Raw genomic sequence first — 21,772 nt, 5'->3', positions numbered from 1 at the left:
TTACTACATGGAAAACAAACCTGCAGGAACGGTTCCCTCTATCAGTAATGTAGAAAATTTAACAAAGAAAAATGAGGGAAAAAAAATCCACCCAGTAAAATGCCTGCAGAGATGCCAAACCCTACAAACACAAATTAATTGACAAAGATAAGATAAGAAGAGGCTGGGTGTGCAGAAACACTAACAACCAAGTTCTCTGCATAGATAAGGTAAAAGTAACAACATGATCAGGCAGAGTTGGAGGCTGAGACTTGAGCATTTTAAGTAAGTAGCATCACAGCAATCTGCCTTTTGGAGGGCATGGGAATCCTGAGCCTGTTTTCTACCACAGAAAACAGAGATGAATACAAGAAATATAAACACCTGGATTTATACTGTTTTAGTGAATGTTGGCAAGATTCACCTCTGTACTCTACCAATGCAAAACAGTTTATCCACCTAGGTAATCAGCCAGATCATCTGAGCTGAAGGTCGCTTTTGCTTAAAAGGGGAACCAAAGCAATTAGGATATAGTAGGGTAGGCTTTAATAGATTTATAGATACATCAGCATGCATCAGCATACTAATGTTTGTGGACCTATATTTAAAAGTTTTAAAAGGAATTGTACTACTGAAGAGTAAAAATAAAGATAAGCAAGTAATTTGAACATAATTATATTTTTCAATGTGTTTTTATCTGTCCCTCACACCCCAACATAAATGCTTACCTACTCACTCAAACTTCCTAGAGCATTCCACCTAGTGAAAAAGAGTTTTCCTGCCTGGCTGAAATGTGGCAGAGGTAACAGAGGACAAAATACTATTAAAGTAGCACCTATGTTGTTAGATAGCTGATTTGAGCATACAAGTACCTTGTGCTTAAAACATTAAAGAAGGACTAAAACCTGACAAAACTGCTTCAGGTGCAGGACAGTTCAGTTTATTTATGAACTTAAAGATCAATTTCAGCTGGGAAGGCTCCATAAAGGTCTGTTCTCCTTGCAAGAACATCTCAGACCCAGACAGAGATACCCTGGTTTTGCTTTGCTGTGCAGTCTCATGCCAGCGAGCTCAAAACTGGTCTTAAGGAGCCCTTTGCAAACTTCCACTTGCCACTCACCTGCAGATCTCATTTTCGGGTTCCTCCAGCCCGAACTGATTATCAAAAGCCAGCTGGATCCTGGTGCTCTCTGGGGAGTGGAGCCGCCACGTCAGCAGGAGGTTCCTGGGGTAGCTGCTGGGGAAGCGAGGACTGTGGATGCAGCCGTTCCCTGCCACGTTGATGCTCTCTTCTTTTCGGTACAAGTCTGTGAGGTGATTGCTCTCTGTTAGTAGTCACAACTTGTAGAAATTAGTATGTTGTTCCAGTTACAGGAAGGCAAAAAACACAACAGTTTATATAACACAGCACAATTATTTGCATTTCAAGTCTATAAAATAAAGTTGGGTCTAGGAGCAGTTATTATTAAATAGGAACTACAGTGTATTTTTTCTTAATTCAATCCCCTAATGAACAACAGAACTCAAGTACACAGATTCTTTATTTTATAAGAACTGTATCATTATTTTTACATTTATATTGATTACATAATTTCATTCTTACCACTTTGGTTTTAAAACAGAATTGAACTTTAATAAAAGCTACAAGCTTAAGAACAATGAAGTAAGACAGACTAAAATAAAAAAGGTAAATAGTCCTGCTCCCCAAATTTTGTGCTCTGGGGAGCAATACCCTTTAAACAAAAGCAGCAATGAAGGGCTGCAGGAAAGTGAGTATGGGTGAATTTAAATTTCTTTAAATATTTCCTCCCAGAAACATGTGTTGATTTTACTCATACGGTGTGAACCATTTTCTGCCTGTGGTCCATTTACCCAAACAGCTACTCCATGGTTATACTGATGTAACTGAGGCCAGATTCTGTCCCATCAACCATCTTAGTAACTTCAAGACAAATAGCCAAGTCTTTATTTAATTAAAATTCCACAACTTTTGCCTGAGCAAATATTCAATTGTTCCTAAAGTTTACTCTTACTGAGGTAAAACCTCTGCTGCTGTAAATCCGTGACTCCAAGGATTACAGAAACTGTGTCAAGACCCAGCTCTCTAAAAGTCAAAATGTCTTCTCAGTTGCACCACACACTTGCACTGCCCAGCTGGTTCTGATACCAGAATTCAGGTCAGCTTGCCTCAAAGAACTGCAAACAACCATTCTTCTGTGCATTGACAACTTCAGTCTGTGGACATTTGGAAGATCAGAAGGCTCCAAGGCAGCATGCAGACCACAGCAGGTTTCAGTTCCCAGCCAAGACACGCACCTCTGAGCCTCCTTTGGTGGGACAGCTACCTGTGTTCCTTCCCCACCAGATGTGTGGGGATCTACATGAATTTGGACACTTGTTTTCATGTAAACACCCAAATTCTGTGTCTTTATCTTAAACTGAACATCGCTCCACTGTGATGAATGCCATGTCAACCTCCAGTTCCACTGCAAGCAATAGAAATAGAAAACTGGTGCCTCCTCCTGAATCTGGCTACTAAGGAAGAACAAATAGGGGAAAAATATCTCCACCAAGCCACCCAGTGAACGCTGGAAACACAGAACCAAAGCAACCAGCCGCAGCCATCTGTCATACATACTAATCTAAGTCTTCACCCTTAAAAAAAATATTTAATGTGTGACTGAAGTTTTCCAAGCTCTTTATATGAAATAAATATACTTGTTTTATAAATGCTCATTGAAAACAGGAATCCAGACAAATGGCTGAAACTTCATGATTAGTACATCTAATTTTCAGGTTGCTTTTCACTGGTTCATGGCAGTAAATACCTCCCTGCATGAAGCTATAAGCAAAGCATGGCTGTGTAACAATAGTTCATTGTATTCTTCCGACAGCACAGTAATTCTAGCTTCCAAAAAAACTGAAACTCAGAACACAAAAGTCTCTGTTTTGTATAATCTCCACAGATCTAATTGTGACACCTTTCTAAGAGGCTTTTACACTCTGGGCCACCCTTTCTAAGCAAACACAGCCCTACATCACAAGGTGCAGAACTAGCCAGTTTTGTTTTGTTCTGCTTTGACCAAACAATTTGCATTGGAAAAGTGCCAATTTGGTGAAACTAAAGACCACCCACCTACTAGTCTTGTTGCGATTTTCATCAGGGACATCTCTGCTGAAATCTGTTTTGGATTTGCTTTTATTCTAAAAAAATGGGAAAAAGGACATCTGTGGGGATTTTTTCCCCTGATCTGGAATGAAACAAAATGTCCAGCCAACACAACTGAGTTCTTACTGAAATCCTGAGGACCTTTGGACTCTGAAAACACCCAGTACATCAAGAGGACAAGATATTTCAGAGGACTTTATCCAAAAGGTCCAAGAAAAGGGATAAAAATAAAACAGATTTGATGACAATAAATTCTAGTGAAAAACAACCATTCCCTAAGTCAGAACAAAAGTTACTGCAGTAAAACATGGCAAAACTCATCCTGTGCCTGAGAGTAAAGAGAGTTTACTCCTCTTTCTCATACAGCAAACCATTGCCATTTTCCCTCTGTCACCATGCATTTCACTGTGTGGTTCCATCTGGTTCACAACTCTGAGGGACAGGTTCCCTTTTCCCAGGCAGTCCTAGCACAGGCTTTACCCTCGTGTTGTCAGCTGCTGAAATTAGAGATCTAGGGACAGCATCTCTGAAATATGCTCATACATATACCCCCAAACAAAACATCTGTGCACACAGCACACCAACTGAGAATGAACACTATCTGCTCTCTTGCACATCAAGAAGACAGTCTGACACAGCTTTTCATTTAAGTTAAACTCTGAATCCCACAGATTACAGTGCTCTGCCTGCAAGGCAGTCACACCTGACCAAGACTAGTGCTGAAATGTCATGGCTGGCACAGCTCTGCAGCATCCAAGCCGTACAGGTACATGGAGCAGTAGAGCTGCACGTGTTATGAAGCTTAAAAATCAAAGCACAGTGACTTGTTCTTTCCATCATGGTAAATGTGGCAACTATAAAGTCATTGTAGAGGAAAGACTGCAGAGAAACACGGGGAGGAAAGTTTCACTAGAGTAAATTAAGGGATATTCAAATATTCCACTCTGAGGAAAAGCCCTTTCCACAAAGGAAGAAAGTGTGTTTGATGAGAATGGCCATAAATACTGTTTCTACAGCCCACATGGGATGAAATCTAAAGCTATTCAGAGCCTTCACCTGATGCTGGAGCAGATTCCTCAGGAGCTCTGAAACAGCCTGATTCCCTCTCACCCTCCTCGCCATGCACTAAATTACAACCTGAAGTGGTGTAGCCAGCCCTGTAATCAAACACATTAGTATTTTCTAAGGGAGGAATTTCATTGGGATTTCACAGTGTTAACAGGCTTGGATAGAAAACAGTCTACCCAGACTCCCTCTCAGGAGGTTGGCTCCCCATGCATCATCAAGCATCTGGGAAACAGCTTGAGGAGATGTGAGCAACTCTTGTACCTTTTGTATCAACAAAGCTATGAGACTAAAATAAGACTTTCCAAGCACACAAGCATTGTCCTCATCAGATACACTGAGGGAACTCATGGGAATCCCACATTCACCAAGGGGAAAGCCAGGATAAAAAACACTTAATAAAAGATATAGGCAAAGACAGTGCATCTTTCAAGTCACTGAACTGTCCCATGTTGCAACACAATGCAATGCAGCATTTCACAGTGTCCTGGATGTCACATTCTAACTGTATTCCATAATGCTCTATGGGAGTAAATAAAACATGACAGTGCATAATGCACTGCCTGTCACATTTACTAAAAAGCATATAAAGTCATCTCACAGTGAATAAAAGCAGGTGCTAAGTCATAAGGCAAAAAGGCCATTTAGGCCATACACAGAAAGAGGATATTCTAGACGGCAGGAGCCACAAACTCATCCTTGCACTGGGGGAGAAAAACTATCTCATAAGGAAGATGAGTGGTAAGGAATCTGGAAGACATCCTTTTTGGTGAGGCAATTCCCTGTAGAGAGTTTGAGCTGACTGAGAAGCAGCTTGCTCTAAATTTTATTTATTTGAACTAATCTCTCCTTTCTTTTTCTCTTAGTTCTTTTGCAACCACTACTTTTAAACGTAATGGCATACATTATAGTCCAGCTGTCCAAATCAGAGGAGCTCCCATTTAAATGCTCAAGACAGCTGCATTTTCCAAAGTGCTTGCCTTTCTCCCCCTGCAAGGCCTGCAGCTGGGTGTCAGAGTGGGAATGGGAGGTACCAGTTCAATATTCAGGAAAATGTGCTTGTCTGAAGACAATCCCCACCATGGGTGCCCAGTACATCCAATGTTTCCCTATCCTAGCTAGGCCATGCTGCAAGAGCAGCAAGAATAAGAAAGATAAATTTCATCCTATGTTATCTCTGGATGCCTGCACTTCCTTGTGAGCCTTAGCAATGTATCAACACTTCCCTCTTAAAGGAACTTCTCCTACCGATGACATGCCTATTACTACTGACAGAAGTCTGCTTCTTTCATCATCATTCAACAGACAATGAATTGCTTCATTAAAGCAAAATAACAATAATTTAAAAAAACCCAACCAACCTAAAAGGCAATTTCTAACTGATAATAGCTAATCTGACATCTGTTCTATGATACATCCAGCAAGGAGAGTCTCTTAAGTGTCAATTCCTTTAGAAAGAAGAATAATTAAGAAAATGACTTTGTCTAAGGACCTAACCAACAATATGGAATACGTAGTTCCACCTTTTTAAGGTCTCTAGAATTTCAGTTTCACTTCCTAAGGTGTTGTCTTGTGTGTAAGTTTGCTTCTGTCTCTCCTCCTCTTGGGGAAGTTGGCCAACCAACTTTGATACAGTGGTAAAAGCTGAAAAAAATACCATACTCTGAATGTACTGTGACAAGAAATATACCCTCTGAAATGCCATGGGGCGTAACTTGATGAGCTCATCCTCTGGTATAGCTAAGGACAGAGTTTCTGAGAACCATGATGAAGTTCATTTTATTACTTGTGAAAGTATTTGTTGTTTCAGGAAAGGACCTTGGGATTTTGCACATGGGAGTTTCCAGAAACAACTCTCCTCCCCCATTGCTGTTGTCTTAAAATAAAAATTAAAAAAAATACAGCGATCAGTGGTTTGCCACCAGTTTTTAAACAAATTAGATAACCTTCAGAGAGAATAATAGCTCTTCAGTTCATCCAGTTGAAAATTACCCTGATCTAAATAGCTGAATCCACAGAGAAGCAAAGAACAGTAAAACACTTTTGATTCCAGACCACAAATCAGTTCATCTCGGGGACAAGGCATGCCAAGTGAGTTGTATTTATGGCAGCCTGTTCAGGCAGCCACTGGCTTTTTTTTTTTTTTTTTTTTCTTCCCCACCCTCCTGCAATAAGCAGAAACTTTGTTATCCATAAGGTTCTGTGTAAATCAGATGAAAAGATGACAGAGTTCATTGTCAAAACAGTGTTTCCCATAGCTGGTCACAGCTTGTTGGGAAGATGTAAAACTGTTAAGGTTGTTTTCCTTGTTAAAAATGGAGTTGTTTTGGATTTTTTTTTTTTTTTTTTTTTTTTTTTTTTTTTTTTTTTTTTTTTTTTTTTTTTTTTTTTTTTTTTTTTGTGGCTTTATTTGTTTCAGTGGATATAAACAATAAAATAAATCCTAGACAGTGAACACAACAACACACTTCTTCTCTCCAATGCAGAATATTATACTTTATGGTAGCACCAGTCCTAGACATCTCTGTCTTTTTAATGACAAAGGCCTAACTCACCTAAGTCATCTCTGCTCCCACCATGATTCAACAGCAGTTCTCCAAGAAGGCAAACCAAAGGAGGGAAAGGATTGGGATTGGTCAGTGATAAAACAGGTACAGCCTAATCCCAGCAGAGGCACTAAACTGAGAAACAGCCAATCTGGTATAAGGACATATATGCAGGAGTATATTAAGGCAGTGGATCCACCCAAAACACCACTTCAAATTGCTTTCAGCCTTATACAACTTCAATAACCCCATTTATTTCAAGGACACAACAAACTTATAGTTAAGCTCATACTTAAGGAGTTTGCTGGATCAAGACCCAAAAAAGAGAACAGCATTTTAACACCACCTAACATGTTATTCATCACCCAGCAAGTGAGCAATTAAAAAGTGAACCTAAATCCCACGGGAGATGATGAAAGACTATCAACTTGGTTGGTTTGACACTGGACTTCAAAGAAGAAGCTCCAGGTACCTGCTTCTTCTCTTATCAATAGGCCTCTTCTTTTTATCAGGAGCATGAAAGATACTCCAAGCAACATCAGAGTTCAATGCACGACCTATTCTGTCATGGAGGCAATATCAAAAGATGCTCTGTGTATGTTCAGCTAAATTCAGACCTCACACACAATCAGCTCACTCCCAAGTCCCTGAGCTGTGTGCAGATCTTTGCTAGAAGAGTACATCCACAGAAGATTTACAAAAGAAAAAAAAAAAATGAGCTTTAGTTGAAAGAAATAAAATTATCCAGTGCACAACACCAGTACAGAAGGTATAAAGAATGAAAACACTCCAGACACCTAAAATTCAATTCAGAGCCATCATCCATTTGTAACAGAAGGGTCACTAGTCTGCCTGTGGTTCTGTGCAGAGCACCCCCCACTAGTCTTGGTGGTACACAGTCCATCTGTGGTTGAACATGACCTCAGCAAAGACCACTTTTGAGAATATTAAATGAGCAATTGATAAGGAAGTCCAGGCACATAATTCAAAGAGACAGCCTGTCTCTATGCTTCTCATTGTAATAAGCAGAATTTTATTTTCATTTGATACTACTAATGTCCCTGTGAAATGGGCACCATCCTAACTGTATTTTGCATACAGAACTAAAAAAAACCCACTGAAATGAAGAACAGGTGGGACTGCGTTTTGTTGCTTTTAGTGGACTTCTTGATGGAGACTTTCTTCTACACAAAAGGAAATACTGAATGTCTTATAGTAAAGCAAAAGTGTCTTTAAAAAAGTAACATATGTTAGGCCAGCATATAAAACATTTTGTTTACTGCTAGTTCTTTCATGATGTGTAGTAGTGATGAAATCCATCTCTGCTGGACTCTTAAATGAACAGCAAACTGAATGATGTATATTTATGCATTTTTTGGGGAGGAGGGGAATTTCATAATTAAGTATGAAAGAGAAAAATGTGTATATCAAGAATGTGTAGCTCTAATGATGTGCAGTAAGACTAGTACATATATCCCCATGATCATGAGCATAATAACACATAAAACCTTGAGAAACTGTGAAAAAAAAAATACAGAGGGAAATGGTTCTTCTGGTGCCACAAAGAGCTTAAGGGAAACATGATAACTGAAGCAGATGTTTGCAGTGTGTGCAAACATCTTTGTAAGAAGGCTTGTATATAAAATTTGTGTAGTGGCTTGGACAAGATGGTGCCAGTTAAAGACACAAGTGCTATTAAGCACAAATATCAACACTGGACATCAGCTCATAATGTTTTGCAAAGAAATAGCACACTGTGAACTTAGACATGCCAAATTTTCCTGTTTAGGCAGTGGCTTCAAGAAAGTAGACCTTTATGGGAAGCTTCCTTCAGATTCTCCTGGTGCAATGAAAATATATTCATTTTCCACTTTCCCTTCAATATTTTTCTCTTTTTTACAACCAAACAAGGACTTTTTGCCTTGTAAGTCTGGCATAGCTCAAGTCTTAAAAGATAATTTGTTTTAAAATACTGTTTTAGAAACTGTTTCACTCAAGCACTTCTAAGCCTGAACAAGACATGGAGTTTTCTTACAGAAAGAAAAATGCTGATAGAAGGAAAAAGAAAATCGAATCAAAAGGAAAAAGTCTTCTCATGTTGAACATATTGTAGCAGATAGATAGGCAATTACAGAGTGGAGGTCACATGCTGGAACATTAAGCAGTAAAAAGAGATCTGTTCCATAAGACAAATCAAGGCAGTTTTCTCTTGTGATGTGATGCTTCCTTACCCTCTATGTCAGCATTGAAGATCCAAAATCTCTGAAAGGGAGTGAAAGGTCACCTCTCATAATGGAAAGTCTGGCAATAGTATTCTAACAGATATCCTTTCCTTGGACTGCATTTGCCATGGGCATGGTTTTATCTCTTAGAGTCCATATATCAACCAACTGTGCAAAGATAAAAGCTTGTGGGGATATTTCAGTCCCTTTAAGGCAGGTGCACTAAACACCTAATACCATATAGTTACCTAAATCCTTTTTTAAAAGGCAGATCTTATTGTATTAAAATATAATTGTTGGTAGTTTGTTCCTTTTTATACAGTAGCCTAACAGCTAAAAAAATGAACTCTATTCTCAAAATCAGGACACAGCTTAATCTCCTCCAAGAAACAGAAGCCTGTGTTGTGATTCTTCTATTTGTTCAAGAGAATTCAGACCACTTCTGTCTCATCTCAAGGGATGGATGGGCTCTGGATACTGCTTCAAAGATGGCTTGTCTCTTTTCCAAGGAATGGATGGAGGTAAAATGTAGGAGAAATACTTGGCACAAGGACCAGGACTTAAGATTTAACCAAAAAAGTAAAGACCCAGCAGCTTTTCTGCTTTCTACTCCAAGGCACTCTGTCATCAGTCTCTGACAGTTCAGACCAGAGCAGAGCATGCCATAGCCTCCCCTTTTTGCCCCCATACCTCAGTTTTCCTCTGCTGAAAACCACAGCACTGGTGCAAGGAGAGCAGAAGACATTGAGATCTTTTCCTGGCACGAAGGCAGAACACGAGTAGGGCCACAGGGGCAACTTTACATCATTTAGATAAAACCCATGTTGAGAAACAAAATTCCAAGTCTGGAAACTAATTTAAGTCATGCATACTGACAGTACCGAGAACTTGAAGTGCGGGGATCTTTCCTGTAAGTGCTTAGGATTTTCTCTGGAGGTTTGGCATCAGAATGCTGCAGAGTTGTCATGTGGATAGATACTGCAATTCAACAAAGTTTCCAGGCACATAAAATCCTTGGCTGCGGCCTTGTTTTATTGTTATGATCTTGCACCAAAGGATCATCTAGACATTTCCTTAGTCCTTCACCTAGGAACAAAATTACATGTGGTTGAAGTGCAGGAGAGCTCATTCACTGCCAATATAAAAGGACCATGGGCTGGGAAGATGATACTGGTGTGGATCAGCATAGCCCACAAAAGCTCAGGAGCTGCTGTACCACAGGCAGCAACCATCTTTCATACCAGTACAGACACATCCTGACCACTGTAAGCCAAAACCAAAACTGGAAAAGGAGCTTGCTCCAAAGGTTTGATTTACACACCTCAGCTTCCTAAGTCCTTTCTGGGAAAACAGCTGTTTGGCTCATTACCAAGAGGAAGTTATTGGAAACATTCCTTCTAGCCCGTATGGGGGACTGTTGATGAAAAAAAGGGAAGAGCCTGACTTATTCTTAGGTTTATTAAGTTAGAGGCACAACAGATCCTACGTGAGAAGATGAAAACACACTGAAACATGCATGGAGGCAGTGATAACCAGGACTTAGTGCTAAGGCTCCACGGGGAGCAGACATTATGTATCTTTATGTTCTGAGCAGGGCTGAGTTTAGTGTTGGCAAATCAGGATGTAATTAAATAATCTTTCACTTTCATGGACCTTAAATGAACTCTCACTTTTAAAGGGAAAGCTGGAGTCCCTATGCAATTGCACTGGAGACAAAGCCAAACTTCAAAGTCGCCCTTTGACTGTGGATTCAGTGAAATGTTTGACTGAAAAAAAGGATTGAGTGGTTACGATGAAAAATTCAGTCAGCTTTAGCTACAGATTTCACCAGCAGGAACACCAAGGGACACATTTCAGTTCTCCAACTTTCAGAAGGTACATGAGATGACTTAAGGTTAACCAGCAGACACCATCAGCACCCCCTCACATTAAGGCTTCCAGAGAAACATGGTGAACCAACCAAACCCAGTTTGCTCCCACCTAGCTGAAAGCCCAATGGTGAGGAGAAATGCCTGTAGGTATCATGGCAGGGGGTTTAAGGGGGCAATCTCAGGTTCTGCTTTACATTTCCTGATGTAGATTGCACCACAAAAAAGGAGAAATGCACACAGTAGTGGTATGCATGTGCCTGGACAGCAGGTAGGACTAGGATGCTTGGCTGAGGCATGACCAGAATAGGTCCCTAAGAGCATGTGGAACACAAGAGTTCAGCACCAGCCCACCAAGGCTTGCAGCCTGCAGGTGAGACAGTCTGACCTCCATCTGTTTTAGATGGGGAGGTCAAAGGGGACTATTTCACTCCTGTGTCACCCCAGTTCTGTGCTGGTACTGATGCTGCACATCTGGGCAAACACCATGTGCTGAGGTCCTGTCCTCTCAGAGGGCACAGCTGTGTGTTGACTATTAAACACAGCTCCGAGCAGCTGTTCGGCCAAAGAGGAGCTAGATAAGACGCTTATGTAACTGAGATAAAAAGGGTGAGAAAGTCCAATAAATACACTACTCTCACATCATTCTGTGAACACCCTGTATCAGAGCTATTAAAGGGAGACGGGGACATACTGCACCATTTCCTTTGAAAACTATTTTCCACACTAATGCTTAAAATGCATAAGGATACCTTGGCACTCTTTGGACTACCCAAACAAGTGACTTTTACTCAACTGGCTTTGCATATTTTTTTGGCATCTAGAATTACAGTCCAGTAAGACAAAAAACATCTCTAACAGCAATGAAATATACAATGTAAGAAAAATGTTTAAATTGTGTGTTTGACAAAAGAAAGAAAAAAATTATCTTGGAAGAACACATATGAAAGTTGTATTAATGGCAATTTGGTGTCAAAATTTTCTGATTTCTATTTATTGGCAAGAATTCCAGAGACCACCTTTTTTGTTGTTTGAATTCCCAATATGTTTCATTTATTCCTGCTTAGTTTATCTCAGTCTTTTCTATGGAAGCCGTGGAAGAATAGTCCATCAAATAATGAAATATTAAATCTTTCTTGATTTAGAAACTTCAGAAGTCCTGCTTCACAGCAGACTTTCTAGATTACTCCATAATAAGGAGTAGCAGCAATCACTTTTGGATTCCCTAGGGTGAAATGCTCTGGGTCTTCTTATAGTTTAGACTGTAAATAAGGAAATACCACAACTATGACCTTAAATATCATCTGGTATAAATTATAATTAAGTAACTGACAGGCTTGGTAAATGACAGCTTCATTGCATGTTACTAAAATCAGTTGTGAGCAATTTAAGTACTCTACATAGCCCTACTGTCCTATCATTTGCTGGCCTATGAACAGATTTACTTTATTTAAAGTGGTCAATTTTTTGTATTTTCATGGGGCTCCTCATCTCACAACAGCTCCATCCTTCTCTGACCTTCACTTCTCATTTGCTACCAAAACAAAGTTCCCACATGGTAAAATTCCTGAGTTTTACACACTGACACACTCCATGATGAGCCATTTCTCCTCTCTGCTCACAGCTGCACTGGGCAGCTGCAAGGACCAGCAGGATGCTGGACTTGGCTACAGCAGTAGGGGAGGGGAGCAGCCACCAGCTAAGAGAAGCTGCTGGAGTGCTGGAGCACTGGTGGGGTCACAGCGAGACATTTCACATCACCTCCTTCCCACAGAGCAGATTTGCCAACCCAGCCCTTGCCCTTTCATTGCACAAAATGAGGGGCAGCATCTCAGAGCCACAGTTCTCACTGCACTCCCCAAGGGCGTCACAGGCTATGGACAGGATGGAGTATGCAATGGTACAGGCTGCCCACATCAATACACTTTTTCTCAATTACAGGTCTGCATGAATTTTTTAAGCCCACACTAACATATGCAAACGCTACCAAGATTTGTACAGCAAATATTTGCCAAGGAGAAGGCAATCCTCCCTCTCTCTCCCTCGTGCTCTGCCCAGGAACAGCAGGGTCAGTCCTGGCATGCACTGGCAGAAGTTGGTGGCATTCCCCAAAAAGCAACTGGAAACCTTAAAACCCAGCAGAACCCCCAGGCTTTCTCCAGCTGAGGATTTGTCAGCTACACAGCTACAAGGTAGAGGCTCAGAGTCTTCCCTGATTCATTCACCTTAATTAAGGGACTAGGGGTCCCCAACTGCCAGTTCAAGTCTAGCCACATATACATTTACTTGGTTATTTCATTTAAAGCTTTAAATAAAATGCTTTTCTTTTTTGTTTCTACTCTTTAATGGATGCCGAGAACCATTCTGTCAAGAACAAAACAAATGCTCCATTAAACCACTCTCAATGGACAATTTGTTTCTTCAATGCAGCCTTTAAGTAATAAAGAAAGAATAAACATAACATTTTCCTAAGAAATAAAATGAAAACACTTTTAAAAGAACCCACTTGTCTGAGGCATACTAAGATGTTGATAAACTCAGCTCAGACATTTACAAAAAAAGCTAACTCACCAAACCCATTTTGATAGAGCAGTAAAACAGCCTGGAACCAGACCACCTGCTTGTGTAAATCAGCACCATCCCTACAGTGATCACAGATATTTACACCAGCTGAGGATCTGACCAGAGCAGCAAGTGAAAAGAGGAGGAGGAAACTTTAATCTGAACAAGAGCAGTAGCAGTAAGTGCCCAGTGCAGTGATACACTGAACTCATGAGAAACTGAACAAAATCAGCTCACAGGGAAATTTCAAGGTGTGCCTCTCTGACCTGTTAAACAGAGTTGAAGAACTTGTGCATTTTATTTTTTTTTATTATTTGCAGGTTGAGTAGGGGAAGATTCCTAATTATATCAATATGAACTGTGTTGATTCAAAGGAAAACATTTTAATTTATTTCTACACAAATATTAATATATTGTTAATTTTTTTATAATTTACAAATTATCTTCTGTACATAAACGTAATAGCTGAATTCAGCAAAATTTGTGATTTTTGTTCACTCTTTTCACACTTTTAGTGCTGTTAGAATTTTCTGGGATCAGCAAGTCAGGCACCCTTGAAAGTCTCACCCACATACACTGGGGACTCCCATGTGATTCAAGAGAATGTCAGCTCATCAACCAGTGCAAACCAGTGTTGTTCATGTGACCCAAATGGAGCTTTCACTGAGGAAACATCATTCCTGTCATGGCTTTTTCCTTTCCTGGTCACACCTTTTGAACAAGATTGCTACTATGGCACAGAGCTAAAACACAGATTTTGAAGTAAGAATTTGACATTGAGATAGTCAGTTCACCATTCATAAAATCACTCAGATGCTGTATCATTTCTGGGTTTTTAAAGGCTAATGTAATGGCTGTTACTGATGTAAACAAATAGATACTTTCAGGGCCTTATTTCAAAATTCACCTAAAATCTTGTCAATTCCAGATTTCTGTACATGATACTTGGCTTTACAGGCTTTTTTTCTCCCTTTCTTTAATCATCTGAAATATTTCCATATGGCTATAAAAAGACTCCTTTTGAGAAACAAGTCCTGAAAGAAATGCTAACTAGTCATTAAAAGCCTAGGAATCAATTACATATGTGCTGAGTTCTTTGCATTCTCCAAACACATGTTGCTGTTTTGTCATGATGCAGATTTATCAGTCTTTATGTACTATAACAATTAATGAAGAAACCCAAGAGTAGAAGGAGATAGCTCAAAGAAATGATTTGGAGAAGTGATTTTAAAAAAGTTCACTGGCAACACCACCTTGTTAAAAGTAATATTAAAGGAAAAAACTCAAGCCAACTACAGGTTTGAAAAGGACAAACAATGAAAAGAGAATTTTTAAAAAATAGCGATTTATTTTCTTAAATGAGAATGAATAGAATGGATGTAGGGATTAACTTCTTTCTCCCCCAAAAAGAAAAGAACTCACTAACTGCACCAAGTGTTGGGAAAGAAAAAAGTTTGCAGAGAACGGCTTTCTACCAGAACATAAGACATGTCTGATAAGGGGGAAGCCAGAAGACTGTATCTTCTCTCAGAAACTAAGGAGCAGAACACAAAGACTGTCAAAGCAATTGGTGTTACCATAAATATCTAAGGTTAGTGGAAGGACATGAAAGAAAGTATTACTCTCCAAATTCAACAGTGGTAGATAAGAGAAGGGAGTTTTCTTGGCTGCTGGAAAAGATATGAGACATGTTAGAGCTATAAATTAATAGCATCATGGCAGTAGCAGAAATATTGTTAATATATAGTTACTTCCTGCAGATTAAGACCAAGGCTGTGTTATGGCAGGTGTTGAAAAATAGAATAAGAAAAAGACTGTAGTCCTCAGAGGCCATGTATTGAATAGGTATCACCAAAGCAATCTAAATTACCTCGGGATTCAGACAAAAATTTGCAATTCAGGGAGATTGGACACTGGGTTGCTTTATACAGAGAATCAATACATTTGTCATTACTCATATTATTTGTACTCCAAATTGAGGCTAGATCCAAAAATACCACCTGGGCATCACATTTGTACTACAATTCTGGCAGAACTGTATTTCTTAACTTCGCTGTAAAACTGTCACCTCTCTTCTTAGACACCTCTGAGCACGACATCTTCTGCAGGTCATTACTTTCTTCCATGTGCCCCAGCCCACCTCCAGGAGATCCCAAAGACAGACTGACTGGACCTGAAATACCCCTGATTCTGTGTTTGTAAGAGGTAATAGTTATCTTCTGGCAGATCACAAAAGCTTTTCATCAGGCATGCCACAGAGCACGCATACTGTGACAGAAGTCAAAATGTCGATAGTTTGAATTTCTGTGCATGGAGAATTATACATTCACAGCCCTTTTTTTGAGAATTTGCATACACAGCTAAGACATTTCTGCATGCATGCCTCTGGTGATTTCTTCCCCCTAGATGAGTACATCTATGATTAAATTATAATAGTTTTTTACATAGCATTCTTATGTTTAGACAGATTGATAGAAGAATATATTTTACTCCCATTACTTGAAAAAGCTCTTACTGAAAGTAAACAGTGATTAAAGAAACCATAAACATTGCTTCATTCACAATTAAAGCCACTTCAGCTACATCTTTCACAAAAACTACGGAAAGGAGCGAGGCAGACATGGCGCTGTTATTCCACAGAATCTGCTCACAGCACAAATAATTTTTAAGTGTCGTCACATTTTGACAGGAAGAAATGCAATTATCAGAATAGGTCTGCATCTCAATATATTTTACTATCCCACCCACTTCCATTGCCAACAGGAATAAGAGAAATGAAGCAGACAGAAACTGAAAAACTTCAACCACAATTAAGTAGCAATTAGTTATGAAAGGCTCCCTTGTTATAATATCCTTCATTCTAGATTCTGTTTGATTTTTGCAGAGGACACCCAATGGCTTAACCACATTTTTAACAAAAAACAGAGAGCTGGATAGAAAAAGCCTCATTTTCTTGCCAAGCAGAATTAGGGGAGGATAGTATTAGTGGATGTTCATGTAGAGTCTTTCTTAAGACATGATCTTATTCTTTTTGAAACTGTGCTAGTTTCATCAGTAACAGGACTGGGCTCCAATTTTTCATTCATAATGGATTTCGTTTCTGTGCTTCTTTTCTTCTCATCCTGGCTTCATAGCTGGGAAAGATGTAAACCATATAAACAGATGGGATTTTGCTACACTAGTTAACATGTTGATCAATCACATCATCTGCTGTGTGAGCCATCCTTCTCCTCCCTTCCCTCCTTTTGCAATCACACAGAAAACCCCAGCAGACTGCTTGTATATCATTGGTCACAACGACAGGCAACACATTTCTTCATCTGCTCCCCTCTTTGAATGTAAAAAGGTCGAAAGAAGGTTTTCACACCTAACTTAACCACAGATACAAAATACTCAGGAAAAACACATGGTCCTGGTTTCTGCTGAGCAGTGTAAATTGCAGGAAACATGTGCCCACAGCTCCCTGGGTTGGCAGAGGAGCATGCCACAACTGTCTCGGGACACCTTCAGTGACAAGATGTCTCTCCATGATGTGGCTGTTGCTCTCAAAATGCACTCATGGCAGCAACCAGCAGTCCTCAGGATTCAAGGCGTTCCCTGAGCTAGGCACCATATGGTTACACAAATCTCTTCTGCAAAAGCTGCCATGATGACAATTGTCAGGACAGGAAAAGAACTGGAGATGGAGCACAAACACCAGGTAAGTGCAACAACGATAAGTGATAGAACATATAAAAAGCAAGTCATCCATTACTAATTATATGCCCATCATTTGCCAGTAGAAAAACAACGTGGTCTGAGGGTAAAAAGAAAGTTTGCAAGAAAAAATAACATTTTTAATTAGACTAACTGAATTGGATTTAAAAAAAAAATCAAAATGCCTTTGGGCACACAGGATTTTTATTGATCCTCTCTATTTTTTTGCATCCAAGTCCCACTAGTGAGGTTTAGAAGTGGATGTTTTGAGGTCTCCCTCCTTCTTATGCCAGACTTATACCAATGTTTCCTTCTTATGCCAGACCCCCCCCCCAGGGGCGTGCAAGGAGGGCAGATGAAATATGCTCTCCAGACCACTGGGACCAGAGCTTTTCTCCTGGAGTGCACACCTTGAGGATAATGGAGAAGGGCTGAACCACTCCTGACTTAAACAACAGGCTTCCTTACTGCATGCCAATGAGATGCCAGGGCTGGACTTCACTTTTAATGAAATCCATGAGTAGAATCACACCTACTTTATTACAAGAATTTTTAGCAATAATTAACACAAATAGATTGCAAAGCTCTTCTAGCAGCTGTGATGCTGCTGTTCTCTAAAGATGCTCAAGAAGACATCACACTGCTCCCTGCCTTAAAAACTGCTAATAAGAGCAGGCTTTAATTCTGAAGTGCATTCAGAGCACATGGGGGAGCAAAATCAATGCTTGGTCAAACAGATCAAGAAAAACAACTCCGTAGCAAAGTAACCATGCTTTTCAGACTCCTACGTGCCCTGTTCAAATACTACTGAAGTCAATGCAAAAACTCCCTTGGAAATTTGACAGATTTAAAAAAGAAAAAAAACCCCAAAAAATCCCAATAAAACAAAAACAAACAAACAAACAAAAAACAAACAAAAAACCCAAACAAAATAACACCACAAAAAATCAAACAAAACAAAAAAAAAAAAACAAAACAAAAACAAAACAGAACAAACAAACAAAACAAAACAAAACAAAACAAAACAAAAAAAAAACAAAAAAAAAAAAAAAAAAAAAAAAAAACAAGGAAAAAAATCCAATCCAAACCCAAAACCTTGACCAAAGCACATTTAAAATCCAACCACTATACACCTCATACTCTCTGGACCAAAGTGTTTTAGTATGAGAATCAGACGAAGGTGTACAAGATCCCTTCAGGTGGTTCACATATTAGTGAGAGAATTCTACCAACCATCAAGATTTGAACAGAAATATCACTTTTGTTTAACATTATCTGAAAGAGCTATAGCTTCTAATATTTAAACATCAAAGGAACTGAATATATCCCAGCAAAACTATTAATCTTTAAAGGCAGAATAGAGCCAATATTTTCAACACAATGAGAGAGCGAAGATTTCTCTGTATTATCTTACTATTGTTCAATAATCTGCGCCCATTCAGGGGTAACAGCATATGCTTAAAATATTGAAGAAAAAGAAATTGCATTCCAGCCATGGCAACGGTATGGATGCAATCAGCTCTTGACTTTGATTCTTTTGAAGGAAAATGGTTGAAAAAGGGGCTGTATTTATGGTAAAAGCAGTGCAAAAGTAGTTAGAGAAAGACAGAAAGAAAAGCCTTTTAAAGGGACATCTGATCTTGAATATAAAGATTCAATTATTATTTAGATGTCTGTTTTCAACAGACCTTTTCATAAACCCATAAAGGAACAAACACTCCAGCATTACATCAATAACTTTTATTTCGCCATTTTTTCATTTCTGTGAATAGTTTACTACTAGAAAGTGGTTGCTAAAAAACATATATTAATCTCTGAATTTATTTTAAAAACTTCCAAAGCTTTCTTTAAAAAATACATTGAATACAGGCAAAGAAATTAAAGTGCACTATGTAAGAAGAAGAACTTGCTCCTCTTCAGAACATGATTTTTTTATGCAATGCTCATTCATTTATCCTAGAGAGAAACCGGGAAAAGCTATTTTGGTTTCTTAACTTCATCACCAAAATGTGAAAATCTTCTGCCTGCTGAAGTCTTACATATATTTGCATTTTGTGACTGGATTCAAATCATTCAGAGCATTTTCCTTGTAACAATCAGGCTCCTCTGCAACATTCTGATGACATATTACATGTCTGGCTATTGCAATTACATTAGAGAAAGAGTCTCAGAACTGACTAGGGACCCAAAATCTGAACCTGATGCACTCTCTCCTGCACAGTTTGCTTCACCAAAGTCTTTGCACAATGCCAAATTTCCAGAAATATAAGTCAACAATTAACAATTGGGATCAAAAATATTTTTGTGACAATCAACAAACTTTATGGAGCACTAAGATAAATAATTCCCCAAGAGGAAGAATTTTTGCAGAGAAAATCTGGTCGCAAATAAACTCAGAGCAGTGTTGTTTCTCTGTCTTTTTTATGCATCACTGATACAAGAACTGGCAAATTCTACTGTGAAAAAGAAACTTGATAATGTATGAAGAGAATTATTGTTCATGCCTCTAAGTTGTTCCTAAAGGTGCTAACACACACTATAATAATATCTAGACAGGTGCTGTGGACACACAGGACCACCTCATTCAGAAAGTTCGCAGCTGAAGACAGAGTAAAATACAAGGACAAAGGAAGTAAATATTGAGATCTCCTTCTTTCAAATCTCACTGAAGAGGTGATTTCTAAGCAGTTGTGAGATAACAGGTGGCAGTTAGCTATCTAATCAATAAATAAATAAACAAACTAATAACCCAACAACACCAAACCCCAAATCATTACCTAAATCCATGAGGTACAGTGTCAGTAAAAAAAAGGAAAGAGAAAAATGGGGACCAGGTAAGTATTGATATGCATCCATGAGACAAATACATTATTGTCGGAGTTCACAGGTGATGAAATCAAAACAGAGCACTATAAACATCCATTTTAACTTTGGCAGGATACAGGCTATAGCCCACGGTCAAAATGCATTGGATTAGAAACAATGGTTCTGCAAACAGCAGAACAAATGAAGATTGGTTTCTCTCTCACTTGCTCAACTTCTGAGTTGAATTATACCAAGACATTCTGTTATCTCTTCCTTTCTCGATATTAATTTTACCTCACAGCATCTGGCAGCATTCTAAAGATCACTCTAGCAAAGATGTCCCAAAGATGCTATGGCTGCACTGATCTCTTCAAGGTCATACAGTAAAACAGTGGCAGAATGGGCAGAATAACCTGACATGAACAGCAAGCACCTGACCTTCAAGGGCTCATGGTGGGTATTTTCCAAGGCCAGCCTCACTCTTAGTTTCAGACTGAGTGTCTTAATAAGAGGGATCAGAGAGATCTGTGGGAACCAGATGATGCCAAAATTGCCCTTTCTTAACCTCAAATGTGAAGATCAGAGATCTGGAGTTAACTGACAAAATGCTGCATTGGATTTTGTGCGGCCAGGTTTTGGTAGCAGGGGGCTACAGGGGTGGCTTCTGTGAGAAGCTGCCAGATGCTTCCCCCATGTTTGACAGAGCCCATCCCTGGCAGCCCCAAGACAGATTCCCTGCTGGACAAGGCTGGGACAATTAGAAATGGTGGTAACACCTCTACAAGAATGCTTTGAAGAAGAAGAAAATAAAACAGATGTTCTTGGGGCCAGAGAAAAGCGGAGTGAGAACATGTGAGGGGAACAGCCTGGCAGACACAGAGATTTGTGGTAACCAATACCTGCACATGGGAAAGAGATATGGCACTTGGCTACTTACAGGGACAACATTAACAACTCAGCACACAGGAGTCTCCCAGCTTGATTCCAGCAGCAGGATGGAATATATGTTCATGAATCTGATTTCTTCTAGATGCCTCCAGGGATAATGAGAAAAACTAATTAAAACTACATCAAAAAAGTAATGGCATTATTTCTCCAGTAAATTTGGGTATGAATTTAGTTCTCCAAATGCTGTGTCAATTATAGACTCTGAGAAGGACATAACCACATCTCAGGAACTATATATGGTATCTATATATGGTATCTAAAGTATCTATCAAATTGGCAAAATAAAGGATGGAAAAGTAATGCAGAGAAAGTAGTTCCAGGCTGCATTAATTTCTAACCCTGTCCTTTCCCAGAAAATATTATCTAGCAAACAGAAAGCACCTTTACTTCCGTTTCATCCAGTGTGACAGCATATTTAGTTTTTTGACAGGTATGAGGATCATTACTTGTCACCATTTATTATGGATCCCAAACACTTCTCCTTGGCACTTGCACTTTCAAAGCACTTGCTGCTTTGAAAATACAGATTTATCAAAAAAAGCAGAAAAGTAGATCAGCAATTGTATCAATTTATTCCACTTTGGATCCTAAGCATTGGAAGGAGCGTGTTTGTCAATGGTTGTTTTAATGATACTTTTAATGATACTTTTAATGTATCCTTCACAGGGAAACCATGTTTAGAAAAATGGAAGGGTCAACTTAACAAAACAAGCCAACTACAATACCAGGTAAAGAAAAAAGGTTAGAAAAAATAATCTAACTCACAGTTACAGTGGCAACATTGTGAAGTTTTGGGCAATCTAGACAATGTCTTAAAACAGCAGTAGTAGAAGGAGTCAAGCAATAAAAATGTCCATTACAGTCTTTTTTGTGAGTTTTATTTTTTTTTCTCAAACTCCCCATTTTATACAA

The 21,772-nt window shown here is 39.1% G+C and overlaps 1 protein-coding gene across 4 annotated transcripts in view; it reads right to left on the bottom strand.

The window, feature by feature from the left end:
* The window catches only part of PDGFD (platelet derived growth factor D), a 141,430-nt gene that overhangs the window by 57,733 nt on the left and 61,925 nt on the right, over positions 1-21,772 (bottom strand). For 2 of the 4 annotated variants that reach the window (XM_083884808.1, XM_083884810.1), the window contains exon 2: positions 1,100-1,304. In XM_083884808.1, coding sequence (XP_083740934.1) covers positions 1,100-1,304 — 205 coding nt within the window. The remainder of the gene's footprint in view (positions 1-1,099; positions 1,305-21,772) is intronic. The other 2 variants (XM_083884809.1, XM_083884811.1) reach the window with 1 other exon arrangement.

Source organism: Zosterops lateralis (assembly GCF_965231275.1).
Source record: "Zosterops lateralis genome assembly, chromosome: 2".
Taxonomy (NCBI): Eukaryota; Metazoa; Chordata; class Aves; order Passeriformes; family Zosteropidae; genus Zosterops; species Zosterops lateralis.
The sequence above is the reverse complement of the archived record's forward strand: the minus strand, read 5'-3'. Positions and strand labels throughout refer to the sequence as shown.